This window comes from Nerophis ophidion, linkage group LG16 (genome assembly GCF_033978795.1).
Source record: "Nerophis ophidion isolate RoL-2023_Sa linkage group LG16, RoL_Noph_v1.0, whole genome shotgun sequence".
Classification (NCBI taxonomy): domain Eukaryota; kingdom Metazoa; phylum Chordata; class Actinopteri; order Syngnathiformes; family Syngnathidae; genus Nerophis; species Nerophis ophidion.
The window spans coordinates 51,194,786-51,222,563 of NC_084626.1; the positions used below are offsets into that span (position 1 = coordinate 51,194,786).

Consider the following 27,778-nt stretch of genomic DNA (forward strand, 5'->3'; position numbering starts at 1 on the left):
ACACTGAATTGGTTATGTATTCCTCTTGATTTGAAATCCTCGTCAATACTTTGATATTACCGACTTTAAAGTTTTTATAAACCTTGTCACATGGCCTGAAAGCACGTGTTCATCACAAAGATGACCCTCAAGGCTTTGGTCAGACTGATTCCAAAAGTAAATACTCATGCAAAAAACTGATGAAAAAAAATACTTTAAGAAACATTTTTATTGTTAAGTGTATTCATTCTAGAACAAGATTATTATTATTCAATATGATTCAAATCAAGCGTAAGATGAAGTGAACGTTCAGTGTTAATTGTTAGGCGGGCCCCTGCACCCCCTGTAGTGGAAAAGTTGGGCCCCAAGGTATAAAAAAAAAGGGTCAAGAAGAAGATGAGTTGTTATCTGCAGACAAAGTCTAAAATGTGGTCTGCCACTCAGACTCCTGGAAAGTGTCGATGGCCATCAAAGGAGCAAAGTGCTTCTAGATAACACGCGCACGCGCACTGCGTTATTTATCCTGGCGCTCCACGTGCTGCCTGTCTGGGATGCTCCGCAGTCCCGCCCTCTGATTGGCTACCGCGCCCCCCGCGCTGCCCTCTGATTGGCCACACCTCCTCCATCGTCTCATCCAGCCGGGGCGGGGCCTGGTGCTTCCTCCCGCGGGCTCCGAGGAGCAGGTCGCCGGGGTATAAAAGGAGCCCGGGCGGAAGATGAGCACCGGAGTCCGGCGGGCGTCCCATGTTCTCGGTGAGGAGGATGCTGCAGCGAGCCTGGAGAGGAGCCGGCCGGAGCGCCTCCCGCCTGCCCAAGTGCGCCGAGAGGTGGGCTGAGGGGGACGGCGCCGCGCTGAAGACGCTGGACGACATGCCCGGGCCGTCGATGCTCGGATCCCTCTGGGAGTTGTTCCCGCGCCGGGGGCTGGCAAGGATGCACCAGCTGCAGGTGGCACACTTCAAAGTCTCTTTTTAGGAACTGATACTTTATATTGCCACCTTGATATTGTTACATTGATGTTTTACCTTAATATTGTTACATTTATGTTATGTTTATGTTGTTACCATTATATTGTTACAGTAATATTGTCACAATTGTATTGTTACATTGATGTTTTACCTTGATATTGTTACATTTATATTATGTTTATGTTGTCACCATTATATTGTTACAGTAACATTGTCACACTTATATTGTTACATTGATATTGCTACGTTTATTTTGTTACATTTATATGATATCTATGTTACATTTATGTTGCTACGTTTATACTGTTACATTTATATTATGTCTATGTTGTTACATTTATGTTATGACGTTTATTTTGTTGTGTATATATTGTTACATTGATATTACGTTTGTGTTAGGGTTATATTTTTATATTATGTTTATGTTTGTATTGTTACATTTATATTGTTGTGTATATATTGTTACGCTTATGTTGTTAGGTTTATATTTTTACATTTATATTACGTCTATGTTATGTTTGTATTGTTACATTTATATTGTGTATATATTGTTAGTTATATTGTCACAATTGTATTTCTATATCGATATTGTTACATTTATATTATGTCTGTGGCGTTTATATTGTTGCATATATATTATGTCTATGTTGTTACGTTTATGTTATTACGTTTATTTTGTTGTGTATATATTGTTACATTGATATTACGTTTGTGTTAGGGTTATATTTTTATATTATGTTTATGTTTGTATTGTTACATTTATATTGTTGTGTATATATTGTTACGCTTATGTTGTTAGGTTTATATTTTTACATTTATATTATGTCTATGTTATGTTTGTATTGTTACATTTATATTGTGTATATATTGTTAGTTATATTGTCACAATTGTATTTCTATATCGATATTGTTACATTTATATTATGTCTGTGGCGTTTATATTGTTGCATATATATTATGTCTATGTTGTTACGTTTATGTTATTACGTTTATTTTGTTGTGTATATATTGTTACATTGATATTACGTTTGTGTTAGGGTTATATTTTTATATTATATTTATGTTTGTATTGTTACATTTATATTGTTGTGTATATATTGTTACGCTTATGTTGTTAGGTTTATATTTTTACATTTATATTATGTCTATGTTATGTTTGTATTGTTACATTTATATTGTGTTATATATTGTTAGTTATATTGTCACAATTGTATTTCTATATCGATATTGTTACATTTATATTATGTCTGTGGCGTTTATATTGTTGCATTTATATTATGTCTATGTTATTACATTTATGTTATGACGTTTATTTTGTTGTGTATATATTGTTACATTGATATTACGTTTGTGTTGTTAGGTTTATATTTTCACATTCATATTATGTTTATGTTTGTATTGTTACATTTATATTGTGTATATATTGTGACATTTATATTGTTACGCTTGTGTTGTTAGGTTTATATTTTTACATTTATATTATGTCTATGTTATGTTTGTATTGTTACATTTATATTGTGTATATATTGTTAGTTATATTGTCACAATTGTATTTTTATATCGATATTGTTACGTTTAAATTGTTACCTTTATATTATATCTGTTGCGTTTATATTGTTGCATTTATATTATGTCTATGTTGTTACATTTATGTTGTTACGCTTATGTTGTTAGGTTTATATTTTTACATTTATATTATGTCTATGTTACGTTTGTATTGTTACATTTATATTGTGTATATATTGTTAGTTATATTGTCACAATTGTATTGTTATATCGATATTGTTACGTTTAAATTGTTACCTTTATATTATGTCTATTGCGTTTATATTGTAGCATTTATATTATGTCTATGTTGTTACATTTATGGTATGACGTTTATTTTGTTGTGTATATATTGTTACATTGATATTACGTTTGTGTTGTTAGGTTTATATTTTTACATTTATATTATGTCTATGTTATGTTTGTATTGTTACATTTATATTGTTGTGTATATATTGTGACATTTATATTGTTACGCTTATGTTGTTAGGTTTATATTTTTACATTTATATTATGTCTATGTTACGTTTGTATTGTTACATTTATATTGTGTATAAATTGTTAGTTGTATTGTCACAATTGTATTGTTATATCGATATTGTTACGTTTAAATTGTTACATTTATATTATGTCTGTTGCGTTTATATTGTTGCATTTATATTATGTCTATGTTGTTGCGTTTATATTGTTACATTTATATTTTTGTGTATATATTGTTACAGTTATATTGTTACATTGATGTTGTTAGGTTTATTCTGTTACATTTATATTATATCTATGTTGTTACATTTATGTTGTTACGTTTGTATTGTTACAATGATATTGTTACATTTATATTCTGTATATATTGTTACATTGCTATTGTTACCGTTTATTTTGTTACATTTAAATTGTTACATTTATGTTATGTCTATGCTGTTACATTTATGTTGTTACGTTTATGTTACATTAATATTGTTGTGTGTATATTTTTAACACTTATATTGTGACATTTATATTGTTAGGTTTATTTTGTTCCGTTTATATTGTTACATGTATATTGTGATGTTTGTGTTGTTACGTTTATATAGTTGTGTATATATTGTTACAATTATATTGTTACGTTTATATAGTTACTTTTATATTATGTTAATATTGTCACTTTTATATTGTTATATCTATACTGTTAAATGTATATTGTTACCTTCATATTGTTATATTAATATTGTCACTTTTATATTGTTGCATCTATACTGTTACATTAATATTGTTATATTAATATTTTCACTTTTGTATTGTTACATCAATACTGTTACATTTATATTGTATATTTATATTTGTGTCTTTATATTTATATTTGTTCTTATGTTTATATTTTGACGTTTATATTTCTATAATTGTATTGTTACAATTACATTTTTGCATTTATATTGTTGTGTTTGTATTGTTACAATTATATTGTTACATTTCTATTGTTGTTTTATTTTGTTACATATTTGTTACATTTATGTTGTTACGTTTATATTGTTACATTTATATCATTACTTTCATATTGGTATGTTTATATTGCTATGTGTATATTTTTACATTCATAGCGTTACATTTATATTGTTACGTGTATATTGTTACATTTGTTACATTTATATAGTTTCATTTATATTGTTACGTTTATATAATTAAATTTATATTGTTACTTACATTTATATTGTTACATAGGTTTATATTGTTACATCTATATTGTTACATTTATATTGTTACGTCTATATTGTTACGTTTATATTATGTCTATATTGTTACATTTATATTGTTACATTCATGTTGTTACGTATGTTTGTATCGTTACATTTTTAGCGTTACTTTTATATTGTTACATTCATATTTTACGGTTATATTGTTACATTTATATTGTTACTATTGTATTGTTACATTTATATTGATACTATTGTATTGTTACATTTATACTGTTACAACTATATTGTTATGTCTATACAGTTAAGTTTGTATCGTTACATTATATTGTTACTTACGCTTATATGGTTACATTTATATCATTGCCTTTATATTGTTACGTAGATTTTGTTATATTGTGACATTTGTATTGTTACATTTATGTTGTTACGTTTGTATTATTGCGTCTGTATTATTACATTATATTGTTACGTTTATGTTGTTACGTTTGTATTATTGCGTCTGTATTATTACATTATATTGTTACGTTTATATTTTACAATTATATTGTTGCGTTTTTGTTGTTACGTTAATATTGTTACAATTATTTTGTTATTTATATTTTTAAATTTATATTATTACTTTTACACCGTTACATTTATATGGTAAAATTTTTTGCTATGTTTAAATTGTTACGTTTACATTGTTACGTTTATATCGTTATGTTGATATCGTTACGTTTGAATTGTTACATTTATATCGCTACATTAATATTGTTACGTTTTGTATTGTTGCGTTTCAATTGTTACATGGAAATCATTATGTTTATATTAGTGCATTTGTATTGTTAAATTTGTATTGTGTTTATGTTACATTTATATTGTTATGTTTTATTGTTACATTTATATGGTAACATTTATATTATGTTTATATTGTTACGTTCAAATTGTTACAATTATACTGTTACATTTACATTGTAACCTTTGTATTGTTACGTTTGTGTTGTTATGTTATTATTACTACGTTTGTATTATTACGTTTATACTGTTACATTTTCACTGTTATGTTTACATGTTACAATTGTTGCATTTATGTTATAATTATATTGTTGCATTTATATGTTATAATTATATTGTTGCATGTATATTGTTACGTTTATATTGTTACATTTATATTATATTTATATTGTTACATTTATTATTATTCCTTTTATACCGTCACATCTATATCGTACATTTTTTTGCTACGTTTATAGTATTGCGTGTATATCATTACAATTAAATTGTTACAGTTATATTGTTAAGTTTGTATTGTTACATTTATATCACTACATTAATAATGTTACGTTTTATATTGTTACGTGTTATATTGTTCCTTTTTATATTGTTGTGTTTCAATTGTTAAATGTTGCGTTCATTTTGTTACATTTATATGATTACGTTTTTATATAGGTGCGTTTCTATTCTTGTGTTCATGTTGATACATTTATATTACATTAATATTGTTACATTTATATTGTTATGTTTATATTGTTACAATTATATTTTTACATTTATATTGTTACGTTCATATTAGAATAAGATAGGTCTTTATTGTCATTGCACAAGTACAACAAAACTTTGTTTTCAGCACATATTGTTACAATTATATTGTTACGTTTATATTGTTACATTTATAGTTACATTTATGTTGTGTTCAGGATCTGTGCCCGTTTCTTCAAGTAACACTTTTTTTTTCTGCACAATTAAAAAAAAAAAGTTGTCTTTGAACTCCTAAAAATTGTTTCAAGTCTATGAAGCCTTTTTTTTTTTTAAGGAAAAAAAAAAATTTGCGATAGACTCTAGTCTGTTCTGTTCCTGCCAAAATAAAAGCCCCAACCTGTCAATGACCTGGTGCCCGCGTTGGTGACCCCTGCTAAGAAGTGGTGTGGCGCTTGGTAAATGTTGTGTTGCTGTTGCAGCTGGAGGGCCTGCAGCTGTACGGCCCCATGTGGAAGGCCCACTTCGGCCCCATCCTGACAGTCCACGTGGCCGAGCCGGCCCTGACGGAGCAGGTGCTGAGACAGGAGGGGACACACCCCTGCCGCTCGGACCTGTCCTCCTGGAAGGACTACCGCATGCTGAGAGGTCACCACTACGGACTGCTGACCTCGTAAGTCTTCCCCTCGCCTCTCACGCCTCTCCTTGGTTGCCATGGAAACGGAGGTTCAGACGACACCTGTGTCAAAATGTCAAATGTGCTGCTGAGGTCAGTTTTGTCAGTGGCGAGCTGCTAGTGGTTCCAAGTGAAAGTAGTCAGGGGCAGACTTAGCGTGAGGCAAATATCCATCCATCCATTTCCTACCACTTATTCCCTTTGGGGGCGCTGGTGCCTATCTCAGCTACAATCGGGCGGAAGGCGGCATACACCCTGGACAAGTCGCCAGCTCATCGCAGGGCCTATATATATATATATATGTATATATATATATATATATATATAGACACTTTACCCACCTGTTCCCAGTCCCACCCACACTGGTTTAAATGTAACTTAGGTATCTGGTGCCTATCTCAGCTACAATCAGGCAGAAGGCGGGGTACACCCTGGACAAGTCGCCAGCTCATCGCAGGGCCTATATATATATATATATATATATATATATATATATATATATTTTACGGACTGTAGATGGTAAAATCCCTACATTCCTTGCAATAGCTGGTTGAGAAATGTTGTTCTAAAACTGTTGGACAATTTGCTAGCTGGCATGCATCAAACGGCAATGAAAATCGTAGGGAGGAACGAATATGAGCCTATACAGAGCATCTATGAGCAGGCAGTTGGGAAAGAAGCGAAGAAAATTATTTCCAATTCACAACAGCCACTCTTCCTTGAATGTAGAACCCAGCCATCAGGGAGAAGACTCCGGCTCCCATTATGCAAATCCAACCGCCTTAAATGATCATTTGTCCCGGCCTCCATTACTCGAGGGGATCTACCTCATTTATATATATCATTTATATTTATTTATTTATGAAAGAGACATTTTTGTAAACAAGTTAAATGTGTTTAATGATAATACAAGCATGTGTAACACATATAGATGTCTTTCTGTCACAAAGACAAGAATATAAGTTGGTGTATTACCTGATTCTGATGACTTGCATTGATTGGAATCAGACAGTAATGATGATAACGCCCACATTTTCAAATGGAGGAGAAAAAAAGTTGTCCTTTCTGTACAATACCACATGAAAGTGGTTGGTTTTTGGCATCTAATTCATCCAGCTTCCATACACTTTACAAGAAAAACATTGGCGGCAAATTCCGTAGCTTGCTTGATTGACATTCACGGCACCCGAGGGTCTTGTGAGATGACGCTGGCTGCTGCCAGTTCATTATTAGGAAAAAATGACAGAGAGGAAGGCCAGAAACACTTTTTATTTCAACAGACTTTCGCGCCGTCCCTTCCGTCAAAACTCTAAAGGCCGACTGCACATTTCCTATCTTCACAATAAAAGCCCTGCTTCATGCTGCCTGCGCTAACAAAATAAGAGTCTCGGAAAGCTGGCGTGCACAAGTGATGTGCACGCCAGCTTTCTGAGGGATCGCTTGTGCACGCCAGTTTTCCGAGACTCTGTATTTAGTTAGCGCAGGCAGCATGAAGCAGGGCTTTTATTGTGAAGATAGGAAATGTGCAGTCGGCCTTTAGAGTTTTGACGGAAGGTACGGCGCGAGTCTGTTGAAATAAAAAGTGTTTCTGGCCTTCCTCTCGGTCATATTTTCATAATAATGATCTTGCAGCAGCCAGCGTCATCTCACAAGACCCTCCGGTACCGTGAATGTCATTTAAGTGACGTCTTGGTGAAGATTGATGATCACTCATTTTTAGGTCTATTTTTTTAAAAGCCTGGCTGGAGATGGACTGACACACCCCCCGCGGTCGACTGGTAGCTCGCGATCCACGTAATGGGCACCCCTGGTGTAGTGCAATGCATGCTGGTACTTTAACTTTATCTCCATACTGTAGACCAGGGGTGTCAAACTCAAATACAGAGTGGGCCAAAATGTAAAACTGAACAAAACCGTGGGCCAAGGTTGAACAAATGAACCTTTCAATAGGGACCCAAACAAGTTTTTCATTGAATATTGAACAAGCAAGGCTTATATAACTTTATAGTGACATGCAAAATCCAGGTTCAAATAATAATAATAATAATTAAAAAATATCAATGGCACATCAAATACAATTTAAACAAAAATGGAATGCCTATTTTCTATTTGCAGCCTTCTGAGGTAAAGATCAAAATAAACTTTTTTTCCACAGGCTAATAATACATTTGAAAATAAAAGAACAATGAATGAATGAATCAAACATCAAGCCTTGAAATAGCAAGAGAAAGTGCGTGAATAAAACGTTAATTAGGGCTCAATTTGCGACACTGATTAAGCTTTAACACTAAATATGGAACAAGCCACGCTTATATAACTTAATAGTGCATAATCCACTTTCAAAAAAGAAACGAAAAAACATCAATAGTATATCAAATAAAATTTGAATGAAAAATGTTATGCCTCTTTTCTACTTGCAGCCTTCTGAGGCAAATATCAACATTACATTTTTCCACAGGCTAATAAATTTGAAAATAAAATAACAATGAGGTCGGGGGGGTAGCAGGGGTGTATATTGTAGCGTCCCGTAAGAGTTAGTGCCGCAAGGGGGTCTGGCTATTTGTTCTGTTGTGTTACAGTGTGGATGTTCTGCCGAAATGTGTTTGTCATTCTTATTTGGTGTGGGTTCGCAGTGTGGCGCATATTTGTTACACTGTTCAAGTTGTTGACACGGCCACCCTCAGTGTGACCTGTATGGCTGTTGACCAAGTATGAATTGCGATCACTTGTGTGTGTGTGTGAAAGCCATAGATATTTTGTGATTGGGCCGGCACGCAAATTCAGTGCCTTTTAAAGCACGCTCCGAGTATTGTTGTCCGGGTGGAAATCGGGAGAAAGGTTGCTTGGGAGATTTTCGGGAGGGGCACTGAACTTCAGGAGTCATCCAGGGAAATCGGGAGGGTTGGCAAGTATTAGCGCTGAATGTGGTGCTATAATATGTTCTATTGTTGTTATACCGGCGGGCCAGCTCTAATGTTAATTGAATATTGCCTCAAGGGCCAAATTAAATTACACGGCGGGCCAGAGTTTGACACCCATGCTGTAGATATTATGTCTACATCAAAGTGCCTCCTATGTCTATAGAGCTCCATGTTCTGGTGTTTAAATGTTAGTTGTCTGGTTGTGTTTTGGTTCTGTTGTTTTTGTGTATGTTAAGAAAGCAATGATGCACTGTGTCCAAGACAAATTTCCCTGCAGGGAAATTTGAACCTTGACCTTACAAAGTGGTGACCCTCGCCCCATTCTTGTTTGTGAATGACTGAGCATTTCATGGAAGCTGTTTTTATACGCCCTGTGATGAGGTGGCGACTTGTCCAGGGTGTACCCCGCCTTCCGCCCGATTGTAGCTGAGATAGGCGCCCGCGACCCGAAAAGGGAATAAGCGGTCAAAAATGGATGGATGGATGTTTTTATAGCCAATCATGGCACCCACCTGTTCCCAATTAGCCTGCACACCTGTGGGATGTTCCAAATAAGTGTTTGATGAGCATTCCTCAACTTTATCAGTATTTATTGCCACCTTTCCCTACTTCTTTGTCACATGTTGCTGGCATCAAATTCTAAACTTAATGATTATTTGCACAAAAAAAAAAATGTTTATGAGTTTGAACATCAAATATGTTGTCTTTGTAGCATATTCAACTGAATATGGCTTGAAAATTATTAGAAAATCATTGTATTCTGTTTATATTTACATCTAACACAATTTCCCAACTCATGTAAACGGGGTTTGTACATGCATGCATACATATATGCACGCATATATATGCATATATATATATATATATATATATACATACACAAAAATATGCATGTGTATATATATATACAAGCTTGCATGTGTGTGTGTGTGTGTGTGTATATATATATATATATATATATATATATATATATATATATATATATATATATAGATATCCATCCATTTTCTACCGCTTATTCCCTTTCGGGGTCGCGGGGGGCGCTGGCGCCTATCTCAGCTACAATCGGGCGGATGGCGGCGTACACCCTGGACAAGTCGCCACCTCATCACAGGGCCAACACAGATAGACAGACAACATTCACACACTAGGGACCATTTAGTGTTGCCAATCAGCCTATCCCCAGGTGCATGTCTTTGGAGGTGGGAGGAGCCTATCCCCAGGTGCATGTCTTTGGAGGTGGGAGGGGCCTATCCCCAGATGCATGTCCTTGGAGGTGGGAGGAGCCTATCCCCAGATGCATGTCCTTGGAGGTGGGAGGAGCCTATCCCCAGATGCATGTCCTTGGAGGTGGGAGGAGCCTATCCCCAGATGCATGTCCTTGGAGGTGGGAGGGGCCTATCCCCAGATGCATGTCCTTGGAGGTGGGAGGATCCTATCCCCAGGTGCATGTCTTTGGAGGTGGGAGGGGCCTATCCCCAGATGCATGTCCTTGGAGGTGGGAGGGGCCTATCCCCAGGTGCATGTCTTTGGAAACGGGAGGAAGCCAGAGTACCCGGAGGGAACCCACGCATTCACGGGGAGAACATGCAAACTCCACACAGAAAGATCCCGAGCCTGGGATTGAACCCTGGACTGCAGGACCTAAAACATGTGTGGCTCCCCCTAGTGGTGGTGCTAAAACATGTGTGGCTCCCCCTAGTGGTGGTGCTAAAACATGTGTGGCTCCCCCTAGTGGTGGTGCTAAAACATGTGTGGCTCACATGATGTTCCAAATGGGGGGGGTCACACATATCTGTAAAAATGTAATCTCCTGGGGGGGTGTGACCAAAGTCAGGACGTCTCTAAAGTGATACAAACAATTTCCAAAATATAAATCCCTCTTCTCAAACATACGCCTCTTCAAAGGCTTCTCTCAAGGGTCCCCCCCCCCCCCCCCCCAGGGTCACGTGACCTTTCTTCTCCTCGACATGCCCACTGAGCGCAGACCGAACTATTGCTAACGATGCTAACGTGCTAACGTGCGTGGGTGTTTCAGAGAGGGCGAGGAGTGGCAGGAGGTGAGGAGCCTGCTGAATAAACACATGCTGAGACCCAAGGCGGTGGAGGCTTACGAGAAAACCCTCAACGAGGTGGTCAGCGACCTCATCGCCAAGCTCCGCCTCCGCAGACTCCCCGGGGGCCTGGTCACCGACGTGTCCAAGGACTTCTACTTATTCGGCCTGGAGGGTGAGATCCAGTCCATCGCCTTTGGAATGTTGCCTGTCACTCACAGTCCGTGTGTAAGACAAGAACACTCCAGGTTTTACCTTTGTATTCATTCTAAGTCGTAAAATATGGCAAGTAGGAGGTGGCTAACAATGTAAACAATGCAAAACGTCCAAAAAAGTGCCAACGATATTCCATCCACATGTCCTGACCTGAATACTAACATTAGTGACAATTTTATTATAAGCGCTTACACAGAGGAGCTACTTTTAGAGAGCTAACTAGCTTATGTTGCTTTATTGACATATTGAGCTGCTGCATGGCCTCTGAGTTAGTGAAAGTTAAGTCTTGATGATAAATAATGCCTCTCACCTGGATCGTAGAAGGTTGCAAGTTGGTCAACTTTGACACCCAACTTAGACCGGGTGATGGCCAGAAAGACACACACACGAAATGTTAGTAGCTTTGATGAATTGTTGATGTAAATGGGAAGATACAAACATCCCAGTGAGTGCAGACATTGTACAGTAAGTGATTGTTTTATTATGTTCTTGTTTAGCACTCAGCAATACTGCGACATGAAGCTTAGTGTTTGACTAAAGTTTAGTTTCTAAAACTTGTAGGTCATCCTCCTTATATTCAGGTCTCAAAAATCGACATTTCTGAAAAATCAATTATCCCAAAGTAGTGTCCGGTGTCTCTCATCAAGTCTGCCATGATTAGTAGTCTTGTCGTCGTTGTTGTTGATGGGGAAGTGAGCGTTGTGATGCGTCTGTGAAATTAATACACTGCCATACACTTAAAATATGTAAATATTACATATTATTGTGAATGTTACTAGATACTACATATATACTTACAGTATGATGAAAATATGTAAATATTACATGTTGTTATGAATGTTACTAGATACTACATATATACTTACAGTATGATAAAAATATGTAAATATTACATGTTGTTATGAATGTTACTAGATACTACATATATACTTACAGTATGATGAAAATATGTAAATATTACATTTTGTTATGAATGTTACTAGATACTACAAATATACCTACAGTATGATGAAAATATGTAAATATTACATGTTAATATGAATGTTACTAGATACTACATATATACTTACAGTATAATGAAAATATGTCAATGCTACATGTTATTATAAATGTTAATAGATACTACATATATACTTACAGTATAATGAAAATATGTTAATGCTACATGTTATTATAAATGTTACTAGATACTACATATATACTTACAGTATGATGAAAATATGTAAATATTACATGTTGTTATGAATGTTACTAGATACTACATATATACTTACAGTATGATAAAAATATGTAAATATTACATGTTGTTATGAATGTTACTAGATACTACATATATACTTACAGTATGATGAAAATATGTAAATATTACATTTTGTTATGAATGTTACTAGATACTACAAATATACCTACAGTATGATGAAAATATGTAAATATTACATGTTAATATGAATGTTACTACATTACATATATACTTACATCATGTTTATGTTACATGTAATTATGAATTTTACTACATTACATATATACTTGTATAATGAAAATATGTCAATGCTACATGTTATTATAAATGTTAATAGATACTACATATATACTTACAGTATAATGAAAATATGTTAATGCTACATGTTATTATAAATGTTACTAGATACTACATATATACTTACAGTATGATGAAAATATGGAAATATTACATGTTATTATGAATGTTACTAGATGCTACATATATACATACAGCATGATGAAAATATGTAAATATCACATGTTATTATGAATGTTACTAGATACTACATATATACTTACAGTATGATGAAAATATGTCAATATTACATGTTATTATGAATGCTACTAGATACTACATATATACTTACAGCATGATGAAAATATGTAAATATCACATGTTATGAATGTTACTACATTACATATATACTTACAGTATGATGAAAATATGTAAATATTACATGTTATTATAAATGTTAATAGATACTACATATATACTTACAGTATGATGAAAATATGGAAATATTACATGTTATTATGAATGTTACTAGATACTACATATATACTTACAGCATGATGAAAATATTTAAATATTACATGCTATTATGAATGTTACTACATTACATATATACTTACAGTATGATGAAAATATGTAAATATTACATGTTATTATGAATGTTACTAGATACTACATATATACTTACAGTATAATGAAAATATGTCAATATTACATGTTATTATGAATGTTACTAGATACTACATATATACTTACAGTGTAATGAAAATATGTCAATATTACATGTTATTATGAATGTTACTAGATACTACATATATACTTACAGCATGATGAAAATATGTAAATATCACATGTTATGAATGTTACTACATTACATATATACTTACAGTATGATTAAAATATGTAAATACTACATGTTATTATGAAGGTTTCTAGATACTACATATATACTTACAGCATGATGAAAATATGTAAATATCACATGTTATTATGAATGTTGCTACATTACATATATACTTACAGCATGATGAAAATATTTAAATACTCAATTTAATATGAATGTTACTACATTACATATATACTTACATACATCCATCCATTTTCTACCGCTTATTCCCTTTAGGGGTTGCGGGGGGATATATACTTAGTTTGATTAAAATATGTAAATATTACATGTTATTATGAATGTTACTACAATACATATATACTTGCAGTATGATCACAATATGTAAATATCACATGTTATTATGAATGTTACTAGATACTACATAGATACTTACAGTGTGTATATAAAACCTTGATGGGGTTTTTTTAGGGCAATTTATAGGCAGAAGAGAGGCACTTCCTAGTGTGTGAATGTGAGTGTGAATGTTGTCTGTCTATCTGTGTTGGCCCTGCGATAAGGTGGCGACTTGTCCAGGGTGTACACTGCCTTCCGCCCGATTGTAGCTGAGATAGGCGCCAGCGCCCCCCGCGACCCCGAAAGGGAATAAGCGGTAGAAAATGGATGGATGGATGGAAGAGAGGCACTTCCATTGACTCAATTGTTAGCTGACTCTTGCTAGCATTTATTTAGGAGTTAGAATGCATCAAAACAAGAAAACCATTTGTGTTCTTGTCTTGGTGGTGATGGTGAATTTTTGACAACGGCAGAGTTGCCGTTAAAGGGGACATCACACAATGCTGTCTATTCAATATGTCTTCTTCTTCTCCTTCTCCTGGGCCAGGAGTCTCCTCGGTGTTGTTTGAATCCAGGATCGGCTGCCTGGATCCGGTGGTGCCGAAGGAGACGGAAAGGTTCATCGAGTCCATCAACAACATGTTCGTGCTGACGCTGCCCACCATGGCCATGCCCAGATGGCTGCACACGGTCTTCCCCATACCCTGGAGACACTTCTGCAAGTCCTGGGACGACATGTTTAAATTTGGTGCGTTGACGACGGCGCGCTCCCATCAGAGCGAGGTTCTTAGGGCAAACACAACAACAACACCTTAAAATAAGTACATTCTCACTAATAACAAGTGTTTCCCCCAGAATATGTGTTAGTCAAGGTGCTGTCTTGGACGGGGTGGGGTAATTTGGCCCGTCTCCAGCTCATCGCTACACTGCAGACTGCCGTGAAGTAGGCCGGCTTCGTCGCGTGAAAAAGCTTACAATTTTTGGTTGTGTTGCTGAATGGCAATATACCATATATATCTACATATTTTGTCCGTAAAGTTACAACAAAACAGTCCTGGTACAACAGGGGCGGTATAGCTCGGTTGGTAGAGTGGCCGTGCCAGCAACTTAAGGGTTCCAGGTTCGATCCCCGCTTACGCCATCCTAGTCACTGTGTCCTTGGGCAAGACACTTTACCCACCCGCTACCAGTGCCACCCACACTGCTTTAAATGTAACTTAGATATTGGGTTTCACTATGTAAAGCTCTTTGAGTCACTAGAGAAAGAACTCTATATAATTATAACTCACTTCACTTCCTAGTACAATAGCAATAGGAGAGACTATTCATCCCTGAACACCATGGAGTTCATGTCGGCTTTATGATGCTCTTACATTATTATATCGACTATATATATTGGGACGGCGTGGCGCAGTGGGAGAGTGGCCGTGCGCAACCCGAGGGGCCCTGGTTCAAATCCCACCAAGTACCAACCTCGTCACGTCCGTTGTGTCCTGAGCAAGACACTTCACCCTTGCTCCTGATGGGTGCTAGTTGGCGCCTTGCATGGCAGCTCCCTCCATCAGTGTGTGAATGTGTGTGTGAATGGATAAATGTGGAAGTAGTGTCAAAGCGCTTTGAGTACCTTGAAGGTAGAAAAGCGCTATACAAGTACAACCCATTTATCATTTATTTATCATTTATCAGAGACAGAAACTCTTCCTTTAACATAATGTCCTTTTTTGCTGCTTCAACACAGAAAAAGTTCAAGTGAAATAACTTAGTTGTTAACTGTAGTCCTTTATGAGATGAATATGATGTTATCTTTTTTAATAAGGTTCAAGATGTACTTGGTTTGATTTGTTTCCTTAACACATTCCATAATTTAGCCGTTAGCGAAGAAAAATCCCTAGATTAGCCGCACCTTTGTATAAGACGCAGAGTTCAAAGCTTGGGTAAAAAGTAGCGGCTAATCGTCGGGGAAATACGGTGGTTGTCGAGCAGCTGTCAACAGGAAGTCGAAGAAGTGTCCCAACTCTAAAACCTTGATTAAATGGCCACCGGGCTGGCTTAAACTGCGCCTCTTGGCCCAAGTCTGCTGGGATAGGCTCCAGCTCACTCGGGGATGTGAGCGGTAGGAAAGGAAGGAAGTAAAGGTGCGACGTGTGAAAGTGCTCACTTCACTTCCTAGTACAATAGCAATAGGAGAGACTATTCATCCCTGAACACCATGGAGTTCATGTCGGCTTTATGATGCTCTTACATTATTATATCGACTATCAGAGACAGAAACTCTTCCTTTAACATAATGTCCTTTTTTGCTGCTTCAACACCGAAAAAGGTCAAGTGAAATAACTTAGTTGTTAACTGTAGTCCTTTATGAGATGAATATGATGTTATCTTTTTTAATAAGGTTCAAGATGTACTTGGTTTGATTTCTTTCCTTAACACATTCCATAATTTAGCCGTTAGCGAAGAAACATCCCTAGATTAGCCGCACCTTTGTATAAGACGCAGGGTTCAAAGCTTGGGTAAAAAGTAGCGGCTAATCGTCGGGGAAGTACGGTGGTTGTCGAGCAGCTGTCAACAGGAAGTAGAAGAAGTGTCACAACTCTAAAACCTTGATTAAATGGCCACCAGGCTGGCTTAAACTGCACCTCTTGGCCCAAGTCCGCTGGGGTAGGCTCCAGCTCACTCGGGGATGTGAGCGGTAGGAAAGGAAGGAAGTAAAGGTGCGACGTGTGAAAGTGCTCACTTCACTTCCTAGTACAATAGCAATAGGAGAGACTATTCATCCCTGAACACCATGGAGTTCATGTCGGCTTTATGATGCTCTTACATTATTATATCGACTATCAGAGACAGAAACTCTTCCTTTAACATAATGTCCTTTTTTGCTGCAAGTGAAATAACTTAGTTGTTAACTGTAGTCCTTTATGAGATGAATATGATGTTATCTTTTTTAATAAGGTTCAAGATGTACATGGTTTGATTTCTTTCCTTAACACATTCCATAATTTAGCCGTTAGCGAAGAAAAATCCCTAGATTAGCCGCACCTTTGTATAAGCCGCAGGGTTCAAAGCTTGGGTAAAAAGTAGCGGCTAATCGTCGGGGAAATACGGTGGTTGTCGAGCAGCTGTCAACAGGAAGTCGAAGAAGTGTCCCAACTCTAAAACCTTGATTAAATGGCCACCAGGCTGGCTTAAACTGCGCCTCTTGGCCCAAGTCCGCTGGGGTAGGCTCCAGCTCACTCGGGGATGTGAGCGGTAGGAAAGGAAGGAAGTAAAGGTGCGACGTGTGAAAGTGCTGATCGTGTGTGTGTGTGTGTGTGTGTGTCTCCAGCTAAAGATCAAATCGACAGGCGGCTGAAGGAGGCGGCCAACAACCCCGGGGAGGGGAAGGTGGAGGGCCACTGCCTGGCTTACTACATGTCCCAGAGCTCCCTGCCCATGGAGACCGTGTACAGCAACATCACCGAGCTGCTGCTGGCAGGCGTCGACACGGTAACGTCCCGCCACAATGTTTCTACCACACTGTCAAACACAGTTTGAAATAACATTTTGAAACACATTTTTATACTACACTGATAATAATGATAATGATCATGATAATAACAATAATAATCCTAATGATGATGATGTATAATATTAATGATAATAATAATGACATAACAATCATTAATAATAATGATGACGACATAATAGCAACAATAGTATAACAATAATAATAATGATGATACAACAAAAACAATAATAATGTTAATTATATAACAATAATAATAATGATATAATAATAATATTAATGATACTAATAATGTTGATATAGTAATAATATTAACGATAATGATCATGATAAAAACAATTATAATAATAACAATAATAATAATGATGAATTAATAATGATATAACAATAATAATAGTAATGATGATATAACAACAATAATAATACACAAATAAGGATATTACAATATCCATAAAATGATGATGACGATGGTAATAATAATAATGATAATAATAATGATGAATAATATTAATGATAATAATAATGATACAACAATCATATTAATGATGATGATGATGACATAATAGCAATAATTATAATAATAACAATAATAATAATGATGTATTAATAATGATATAACAATAATAATAATAATACACAAATAAGGATATTACAATAACACTGATGATAATGACGATGGTAATAACAATAATGATAATAATAATAATGATGATATAATAATAACAATAATGATGAATAATATTAATGATAGTAATAATGATACAACAATCATATTAATAATAATGATGAAGACATAATAACAATAATATAACAATAATAATCATAAGAATGATGATACAATAATGTTACTGTTATAACAATAATAATAATAATCATAATGATAGTAACAATAATTATAATAATAATGTTGACATAATAACAATAATATTAATAATAAAGATAATGATAATAGTAATAACAATAACAATAATAATAATGATGATGATATAATAATAATGATAATAATAATAGTAATGATGCTATAATAACAATTATAATATACAAATAATGATATTACAATAATACTAATGATGATACGATAATAATAATGACAATGTTAACAATAATGTTAATAATAATAATGATAATAATAATAACAATGGTAATAACAATAATGATAATAATAATAATGATAATGATAATAACAATAATAATAATAATGATGATAATACAATATCAATATCAATAATAATAATAATATGGATACAACAATAATAATAATGATGATATGATGATATAAAAACAATAATAATACAACAATAATGATATAGTAATAATAATGATGATATAACAATAACGATAATAATATTGATAATGATACAATAATAATAATAATGATAATAAAGATAACAATAATGATGATTATAATCATAATAATGATGTTGATGATTTAATAATAATAATAATAATATTAATGATATGATAACAATAATGATGATAATAATAATAAATGAGTGTGTGAATGGGGCTTCACGGTGGCAGAGGGGTTAGTGCGTCTGCCTCACAATACGAAGGTCCTGCAGTCCTGGGTTCAAATCCAGGCTCTGGATCTTTCTGTGTGGAGTTTGCATGTTCTCCCCGTGAATGCGTGGGTTCCCTCCGGGTACTCCGGCTTCCTCCCACTTCCAAAGACATGCACCTGGGGATAGGTTGATTGGCAACACTAAATGGTCCCTAGTGTGTGAATGTTGTCTGTCTGTGTTGGCCCTGTGATGAGGTGGCGACTTGTCCAGGGTGTACCCCGCCTTCCGCCCGATTGCAGCTGAGATAGGCGCCAGCGACCCCAAAAGGGAATAAGCGGTTGAAAAATGGATGGATGGAGTTTGTGAATGTTGTCTATCTGTGTTGACCCCGCCTTCCTCCCGAAAGTAGCTGGGATTGGCTCCAGCACCCCCGCAACCCCGAGAAGGACAAGTGGTAGAAAATGAATGGATGGATGATAATAATAATGATATAATAATAATAATGATGATGATGTATAATAATAATTTGGATATAATACTAATAATGATAATAATCTTAATAATGATATATATTAATAATAATAATGATACGAATAATAATAATAATAATGATAATAATTATGATATGACAATAATTATAATAATAATAATGTTCATGATGATATAATAATAATGATGATGATATAATAATAATAATTTTTATATAATTATAATAATGATCATTATACAATAATAATCATATACTACTAATAATGATGATATAATAATAATGATAATACTAATGATGACAAAGTAATAATGATGATGATACAACAATAATGATAATGATAATATAATAATAATAATAATACTGATGATGATGATGATATAATATAATAATTATAATGATGATATAATGATAATAATAATGATATATAATAATGATAATAATGATCAATATACAATAATAATGGTAATACTCATGATGATGATATAAGAATAATAATAATGATGATATAATTATAATACTAATAATGATTATAGTAATAATGATGATGATATATTTGTAATGATGATTATATAATAATAATAAAAATAATATAACAATAATAATACTACTTTTATATAATAATAATCATTATGCTGTAATAATAATAATGATGATGAGATATAATAATAATAATAATGGTAATAATGATGATGATATAATAATAATAATAATAATAATGATGATGCTGAGATATAATAATAATAATAATAATGGTAATAATGATGATGATATAATAATAATAATAATGTCAATATTGCCCTAGTGATCATCTGCATCACACCTGTGATGATTGCTTTGCTGCTCGGGTCCTCAAAGAACATCATTAAGCCATTTTCTTGCAACCAGAAGGTGCTTTTTTTAACCGTTACCCTGTTAAGAAAAATGTTTCATAATAATAACAATACCAAATAATAAATTGAGAAAATCCGTTTCAATCGAGAATCCATTACTCGCTTCATCCAACTGTTAGGTACCCAAACATTCACGGCCTTACTGTCAGCAACTCTCTTTTTCCCCAGCAGCTTCAAACACTGATGACATCTATTAAACAAGACAAAAAGCGAGGAATTAAACAGGGACAGAATTAAATTTGGCTCAATTGAGAGGGAGACGTCTGGGCTGTACTCTTGTAGTCTCCATCACGCTCTGGCCAAAGATTGCACGCCTTCTCTTTTATTTGGACTTTCCCTGATTACACGGCAACAGCTGTTTCTAAACAGTTCAAAGAAAAGGTCGTAAAACAGTTCGAAAGGAAGCTGTGCCTGGAGGGGAGTCTGGTCCTGCTTCCTCTTCGCGTTGTAGTCCTCGGGTCAAGACAATATCTTTCTGTTGATTAAAATACCTGAAAGAAACAGAACACCTTCATGTCGCTTCCCAGCCTACACGGTGGAGTTCTTCTTGGTAGGATCAAAGACAGTTTTTTTTGTATTCTCGCCGGGAACTCATGGCAACACAAAGTGTTTGCGATAACTTGGATACAATTATTCTAACAACACACTTCCTGCCTTCACAATAATAGCCCTGCACTGGTCCGATGTGGGAAATGCTGTTTGCTTGACAGAAAGCCTCAATGACGATGCCTTGGTCCCCCAAAATGACTAAATGTGCCCCTGTGCTAACGTTAGCGACAGTGCTAACATTACATCTTTTTGCAATATATGATCATTAAATATTTTGCTGGGTGATTAGACATGTTTTTCTTGTCAAAATGGAAAGAACAAATACATTTATTTTATTTTATAACATTTTAATTTCCCCCTCGGGGATTAATAAAGTATGTCTGGTTCTGATTCTGATTCTGATGAATCCAGCCGTTTGACTGGTGGAGCGCCATATGTCGTTTTTGCATCACCCATGACCCGAAGGTGGTTTGGTGTGGTCTGCAGATCTCCAGCACCTTGTCCTGGTCACTGTACGAGTTGTCCCGGCACCCTGAGATTCAGGCCTCACTGCGCCAGGAAATCCTGGCGGTCCTGGACGGCAAGACCATTCCCGAGGCGGCAGATGTAGCGCGCATGCCTCTCCTGAAGGCTACCATCAAAGAAGTGCTCAGGTAGGGTCCCTTCCGGACCAGGTCTCCCCTGGCGATGTTTTATTCACGGGGGACTTTCCGCAGGTTGTACCCGGTCATCCCTGCCAACGCCCGAGTCAACGTGGAGAGGGACATCCAGGTCGGAGGCTACGTCATCCCTAAGAACGTGAGTCTCTTCCCGGGTCATTAGCGCCTTCGTCATCATCGTCATCCCATCTGGCGTCCTCTCCTTGCAGACTCTGATAACCCTGTGCCAATTTGCCACGTCCCGGGACCCCTCGGTGTTCCCCGACCACGATGACTTCCTGCCACACCGGTGGTTGAAGAAGGGGAAGACTTACCACCCTTACGCCTCGGTGCCTTTCGGGGTGGGAAAACGGAGCTGCATTGGGCGGCGGATCGCTGAGTTGGAGATTTACCTCGCCCTGGCCAGGGTGAGCATTTTCAAGCATTCACGTTCCACATCTCCATGGTCCTTTGTGCTCAGTCAGTCCATGTTCCTTGTGGTTTGCCAGGGAGTCCTTTCGAACAACCAAAATTAAATGTTTTGGAATATTTGTTATTTTAAACACATTTGCTACATTTTGCATCACGTTGTCGTTAAGGGGTATCGTCAGGTTCAAACGCTGATGACATCTGTTCAATTTGGCTCAATTTGAGGAGAAACGTCTGGTCTGTACTCTTGTACAGTGTCTCAGCACGCTCTGACGCGAGATTGAACGCCCCCTCCTTTATTTGGATTTCCTCCGACCACATGTCAACAGCTGCTTCCAAAGGGACGGGGTCGTAAACAGTTCACAGAAAAGTTCGTAAAAAAGTTCACAGAAAAGGTCGGTTCAAAAAAGAGGCCATAAAAGAGTTCAAAAAGAGGTTCGTAAAAGAGGGCAAAAAAAGGTTGTAGAACAGATCAAAAAGATTCGCAAAACAGTTCAAAAAGAGGTTGTAAAACAGTTAAAAAAAAGAGGTCGTTAAAGAGTTCAAAAAGAGGCTCTTAAAACAATTTTAAAAAAGAGGCTCGTAAAACAGGTCAAAAAGAGGTCGTAAAACAGATCAAAAAGAGGTTCGTAAAACAGTTCAAAAACGTGGTCGTAAAAGAGTTCAAAAAGAGGCTCGTAAAATAGTTTGAAAAAGAGGTTCGTAGAACAGTTCAAAAAGAGGTTCGTAAAAAACTGTTTAAAAATAGGCTCGTAAAACAGTTCAAAAAGAGGGTTGTAAAACAGTTCAAAAAAGAGTTTCGAAAAGACTTTCGTAAAACAGTAAAAAAAAAAAAAAATAATAAAAAAAGGTTTGTAAAACAGTTCAAAAAGAGGTTCGTAAAACAGTTAAAAAAGAGTTTTGTAACACAGTTCAAAAAGAGGCCCATAAAACAGTTCAAAAAAGAGGTTTGTAAAACAGTTCAAAAAAGAGGTTTGTAAAACAGTTCAAAAAGAGGTCGTAAAACAGTTCCAAAAAGAGGTCGTAAAACATTTCAAAAAGAGGTTCCTAAAACAGTTCAAAAAGAGGTTTGTAAAAGAGTTTGTAAAAAGGGTGTGTAATAGAGTTAAAGAGAAGGTCGTAAAACAGTTCAAAAAGAGGCTCGTAAAACAGTTAAAAAAGAAGTTCGTAAAACAGTTAAAAAAAAGAGGTTAACGAGTTCAAAAAGAGGCTCTTAAAACAATTTAAAAAAGAGGCTCGTAAAACAGGTCAAAAAGAGGTCGTAAAACAGATCAAAAAGAGGTTCGTAAAACGGTTTAAAAATAGGCTCGTAAAACAGTTCAAAAAGAGGGTTGTAAAACAGTTAAAAAAAGAGGTTCGTAAAACAGTTCGAAAAGAGTTTCGTAAAACAGTAAAAAAAAAAATAATAATTAAAAAAAAAGGTTTGTAAAACAGTTCAAAAAGAGATTCGTAAAACAGTTAAAAAAGAGTTTTGTAAAACAGTTCAAAAAGAGGCTCGTAAAATAGTTTCAAAAAGAGGTTCGTAAAAGAGTTCAAAAAGAAGTTCGTAAAAAACAGTTTAAAAATAGGCTCGTAAAACAGTTCAAAAAGAGTTTCGTAAAACAGTAAAAAAAAAAAAAAATAATAAAAAGGTTTGTAAAACAGTTCAAAAAGAGGTTTGTAAAACAGTTAAAAAAGAGTTTTGTAAAACAGTTCAAAAAGAGGCTCGTAAAAAACAGATCAAAAAGAGGTTCGTAAAACAGTTCAAAAACGTGGTCGTAAAAGAGTTCAAAAAGAGGCTCGTGAAATAGTTTCAAAAAGAGGTTCGTAAAACAGTTCAAAAAGAGGTTCGTAAAAAACAGTTTAAAAATAGGCTCGTAAAACAGTTCGAAAGAGTTTCGTAAAACAGTAAAAAAAATAATAATAAAAAAAAGGTTTGTAAAACAGTTCAAAAAGAGGTTTGTAAAACAGTTAAAAAAGAGTTTTGTAAAACAGTTCAAAAAGAGGCTCGTAAAAAACAGATCAAAAAAAGGTTCGTAAAACAGTTCAAAAACGTGGTCGTAAAAGAGTTCAAAAAGAGGCTCGTAAAATAGTTTCAAAAAGAGGTTCGTAAAAACAGTTTAAAAATAGGCTCGTAAAACAGTTCAAAAAGAGTTTTGTAAAACAGTAAAAAAAATAATAAAAAAGGTTTGTAAAACCGTTCAAAAAGAGGTTCGTAAAACAGTTAAAAAAGAGTTTTATAAAACAGTTCAAAAAGAGGCTCGTAAAAAACAGATCAAAAAGAGGTTCGTAAAACAGTTCAAAAACGCGGTCGTAAAAGAGTTCAAAAAGAGGCTCGTAAAATAGTTTCAAAAAGAGGTTCGTAAAACAGTTCAAAAAGAGGTTCGTAAAAAACAGTTTAAAAATAGGCTCGTAAAACAGTTCAAAAAGAGTTTCGTAAAACAGTAAAAAAAATAATAATAATAAAAAAAGGTTTGTAAAACAGTTCAAAAAGAGGTTCGTAAAACAGTTAAAAAAGAGTTTTGTAAAACAGTTCAAAAAGAGGCTCGTAAAAAACAGATCAAAAAGAGGTTCGTAAAACAGTTCAAAAACGTGGTCGTAAAAGAGTTCAAAAAGAGGCTCGTAAAATAGTTTCAAAAAGAGGTTCGTAAAACAGTTCAAAAAGAGGTTCGTAAAAAACAGTTTAAAAATAGGCTCGTAAAACAGTTCGAAAGAGTTTCGTAAAACAGTAAAAAAAAATAATAATAAAAAAAGGTTTGTAAAACAGTTCAAAAAGAGGTTCGTAAAACAGTTAAAAAAGAGTTTTGTAAAACAGTTCAAAAAGAGGCTCGTAAAAAACCATTTAAAAAGAGGCTCGTAGAACAGTTCAAAAAGAGGCCCATAAAACAGTTCAAAAAAGAGGTTTGTAAAACCGTTCAAAAAGAGGTCGTAAAACAGTTCAAAAAAGAGGTCGTAAAACAGTTCAAATAGAGGCTGTTAAAACATTTCAAAAAGAGGTTTGTAAAAGTTTGTAAAAAGGGTGTGTAATAGAGTTAAAGAAAAGGTCGTAAAACAGATAAAGTTCGTAAAACTGTTTAAAAAAGAGGTCATAAAACAGTTCAAAAAGAGGCTGTTAAAACATTTCAAAAAGAGGTTCGTAAAACACTTAAAAAAGAGGCCGTAAAACAGTTCAAAAAAGAGGTTTGTAAAAGAGTTCAAAAACAGGTTCGTAAAACACTTTAAAAAAGAGGTAGTAGAACAGTTCAAAAAAGAGGTTTGTAAAACAGTTCAAAAGAGGTTCGTAAAACAGTTCAAAAAGAGGTTTGTAAAATATTTCAAAAAGAGGTCGTAAAACAGTTTAAAAAAAGAGATCGTAAAAGAGTTCAAAATGACGTCGCCTGTCTGCCTGTTTTCCTGTCTCCTGTTATCCTGTCCCCCTGTTTCTCTGTCTCTTGTTATCCTGTCTCCCTGTTAGCCTGTCTCTTGTCTCCCTGTCTCCTGTTATCCTGTCTCCTTTCTCCCTGTCTCCTTTCTCCCTGTCTCCTGTTATCCTGTCTCCTTTCTCCCTGTCTCCTGTTATCCTGTCCCCTTTCTCCCTGTCTCCTGTTATCCTGTCTCCTTTCTCCCTGTCTCCTGTTATCCTGTCTCCTTTCTCCCTGTCTCCTGTTATCCTGTCTCCTTTCTCCCTGTCTCCTTTCTCCCTGTCTCCTGTTATCCTGTCCCCTTTCTCCCTGTCTCCTGTTATCCTGTCTCCTTTCTCCCTGTCTCCTGTTATCCTGTCTCCTTTCTCCCTGTCTCCTTTCTCCCTGTCTCCTGTTATCCTGTCTCCTTTCTCCCTGTCTCCTGTTATCCTGTCCTCTTTCTCCCTGTCTCCTGTTATCCTGTCTCCTTTCTCCCTGTCTCCTGTTATCCTGTCTCCTTTCTCCCTGTCTCCTGTTATCCTGTCTCCTTTCTCCCTGTCTCCTTTCTCCCTGTCTCCTGTTATCCTGTCCCCTTTCTCCCTGTCTCCTGTTATCCTGTCTCCTTTCTCCCTGTCTCCTGTTATCCTGTCTCCTGTCTCCTTTCTCCCTGTCTCCTGTTATCCTGTCTCCTTTCTCCCTGTTTCCTGTTATCATGTCTCCTGTTATCCTGTCTCCCTTTCTTCTGTCTCCCTGTTATCCTGTCTCCTGTTGTCCTGTCTACTGTTATCATGTGTCCTGTCTCCCTGTCTCCTGTTATCCTGTGTCCTGTTATCCTGTCTCTTTTCTCCCTGTCTCCTGTTATCCTGTCTCCTTTCTCCCTGTCTCCTGTTATCCTGCCTGCTGTTATTCTGCCTCCTGTTATCCTGTCTCCTTTCTCCCTGTCTCCTGTTATCCTGTCTCCTTTCTCCCTGTCTCCTGTTATCCTGTCTCCTTTCTCCCTGTCTCCTGTTATCCTGTCTCCTTTCTCCCTGTCTCCTGTTATCCTGTCTCCTTTCTCCCTGTCTCCTGTTATCCTGTCTCCTTTCTCCCTGTCTCCTGTTATCATGTCTCCTGTTATCCTGTCTCCTTTCTCCCTGTCTCCTGTTATCCTGTCTCCTGTTACCCTGTCTCCTGTCTCCCTTTCTTCTGTCTCCCTGTCTCCTGTTGTCCTGTCTACTGTTATCATGTGTCTTGTCTCCCTGTCTCCCTTTCTCCTGTAATCCTGTCTCCTGTTATCCTGTCTCCTTTCTCCATGTCTCCTTTCTCCCTGTCTCCTGTTATCCTGTATCCTGTTATCCTGTCTCCTTTCTCCCTGTCTCCTGTTATCCTGTCTCCTTTCTCCCTGTCTCCTGTTATCCTGTCTCCTGTTACCTTGTCTCCTGTCTCCCTTTCTTCTGTCTCCCTGTCTCCTGTTGTCCTGTCTACTGTTATCATGTGTCTTGTCTCCCTGTCTCCCTTTCTCCTGTAATCCTGTCTCCTGTTATCCTGTCTCCTTTCTCCATGTCTCCTTTCTCCCTGTCTCCTGTTATCCTGTATCCTGTTATCCTGTCTCCTTTCTCCCTGTCTCCTGTTATCCTGTCTCCCTTCTCCCTGTCTCCTTGCTCCCTGTCTCCTGTTATCCTTTCTCCCTGTCTCCTGTTATCCTGTCTCCTGTCTCCCTTTCTTCTGTCTCCCTGTTATCCTGTCTCCTGTTGTCCTGTCTACTGTTATCATGTGTCCTGTCTCCCTTTCTCCTGTAATCCTGTCTCCTTTTTCCCTGTCTCCTGTTGTCCTATCTTCTGTTATCCTAATAAAGCCATGTTTTCCTGCGCGATGCCTGCCATCTCTGCATCCTGGGGTTCACCACCAACAGATCCCGACACCTTATCGTTTCTCCTTCCCTCCACTAAATGTCGTCCTCGCTGACTGAAACGTGTATCTTGTTGTCACTTTTTCCTCCACAGACTTTGCGCAAAAGTCAAGGTAACCAAAGCTGCGCAGATGTCGGAACTAATCTCTCTGGTCCCGTCAGATCCTGCTGGAGTTTGACGTGAGGCCGGACCCCGAGGGGGTTTCTGTGAAGCCCAAGACCCGCACGCTGCTGGTTCCTGAAAATGTCATCAACCTGCAGTTTGTTGAACGATGACCCACTCCTGCCGGCGTTACGTGGAGGTGACCCCCAGGAGGTCACCTGCTGGTCCAGCAGACTCCACCTGCGCTTCAA

At 36.1% G+C, this 27,778-nt stretch overlaps 1 protein-coding gene across 1 annotated transcript in view; it reads left to right on the forward strand.

Moving 5' to 3' along the window:
• The first annotated feature begins 647 nt into the window (after positions 1–647).
• The window catches only part of LOC133535542 (25-hydroxyvitamin D-1 alpha hydroxylase, mitochondrial), a 27,394-nt gene continuing 263 nt past the window's right edge, over positions 648–27,778 (forward strand). The window contains exons 1-9 of the mRNA XM_061875456.1: positions 648–927; positions 6,100–6,290; positions 11,253–11,443; positions 14,725–14,925; positions 17,500–17,660; positions 21,597–21,763; positions 21,827–21,908; positions 21,979–22,176; positions 27,587–27,778. The exon at positions 27,587–27,778 is cut by the window's right edge and continues 263 nt beyond it. Coding sequence (XP_061731440.1) covers positions 724–927; positions 6,100–6,290; positions 11,253–11,443; positions 14,725–14,925; positions 17,500–17,660; positions 21,597–21,763; positions 21,827–21,908; positions 21,979–22,176; positions 27,587–27,700 — 1,509 coding nt within the window. The 5' untranslated portion in view covers positions 648–723 and the 3' untranslated portion in view covers positions 27,701–27,778. The remainder of the gene's footprint in view (positions 928–6,099; positions 6,291–11,252; positions 11,444–14,724; positions 14,926–17,499; positions 17,661–21,596; positions 21,764–21,826; positions 21,909–21,978; positions 22,177–27,586) is intronic.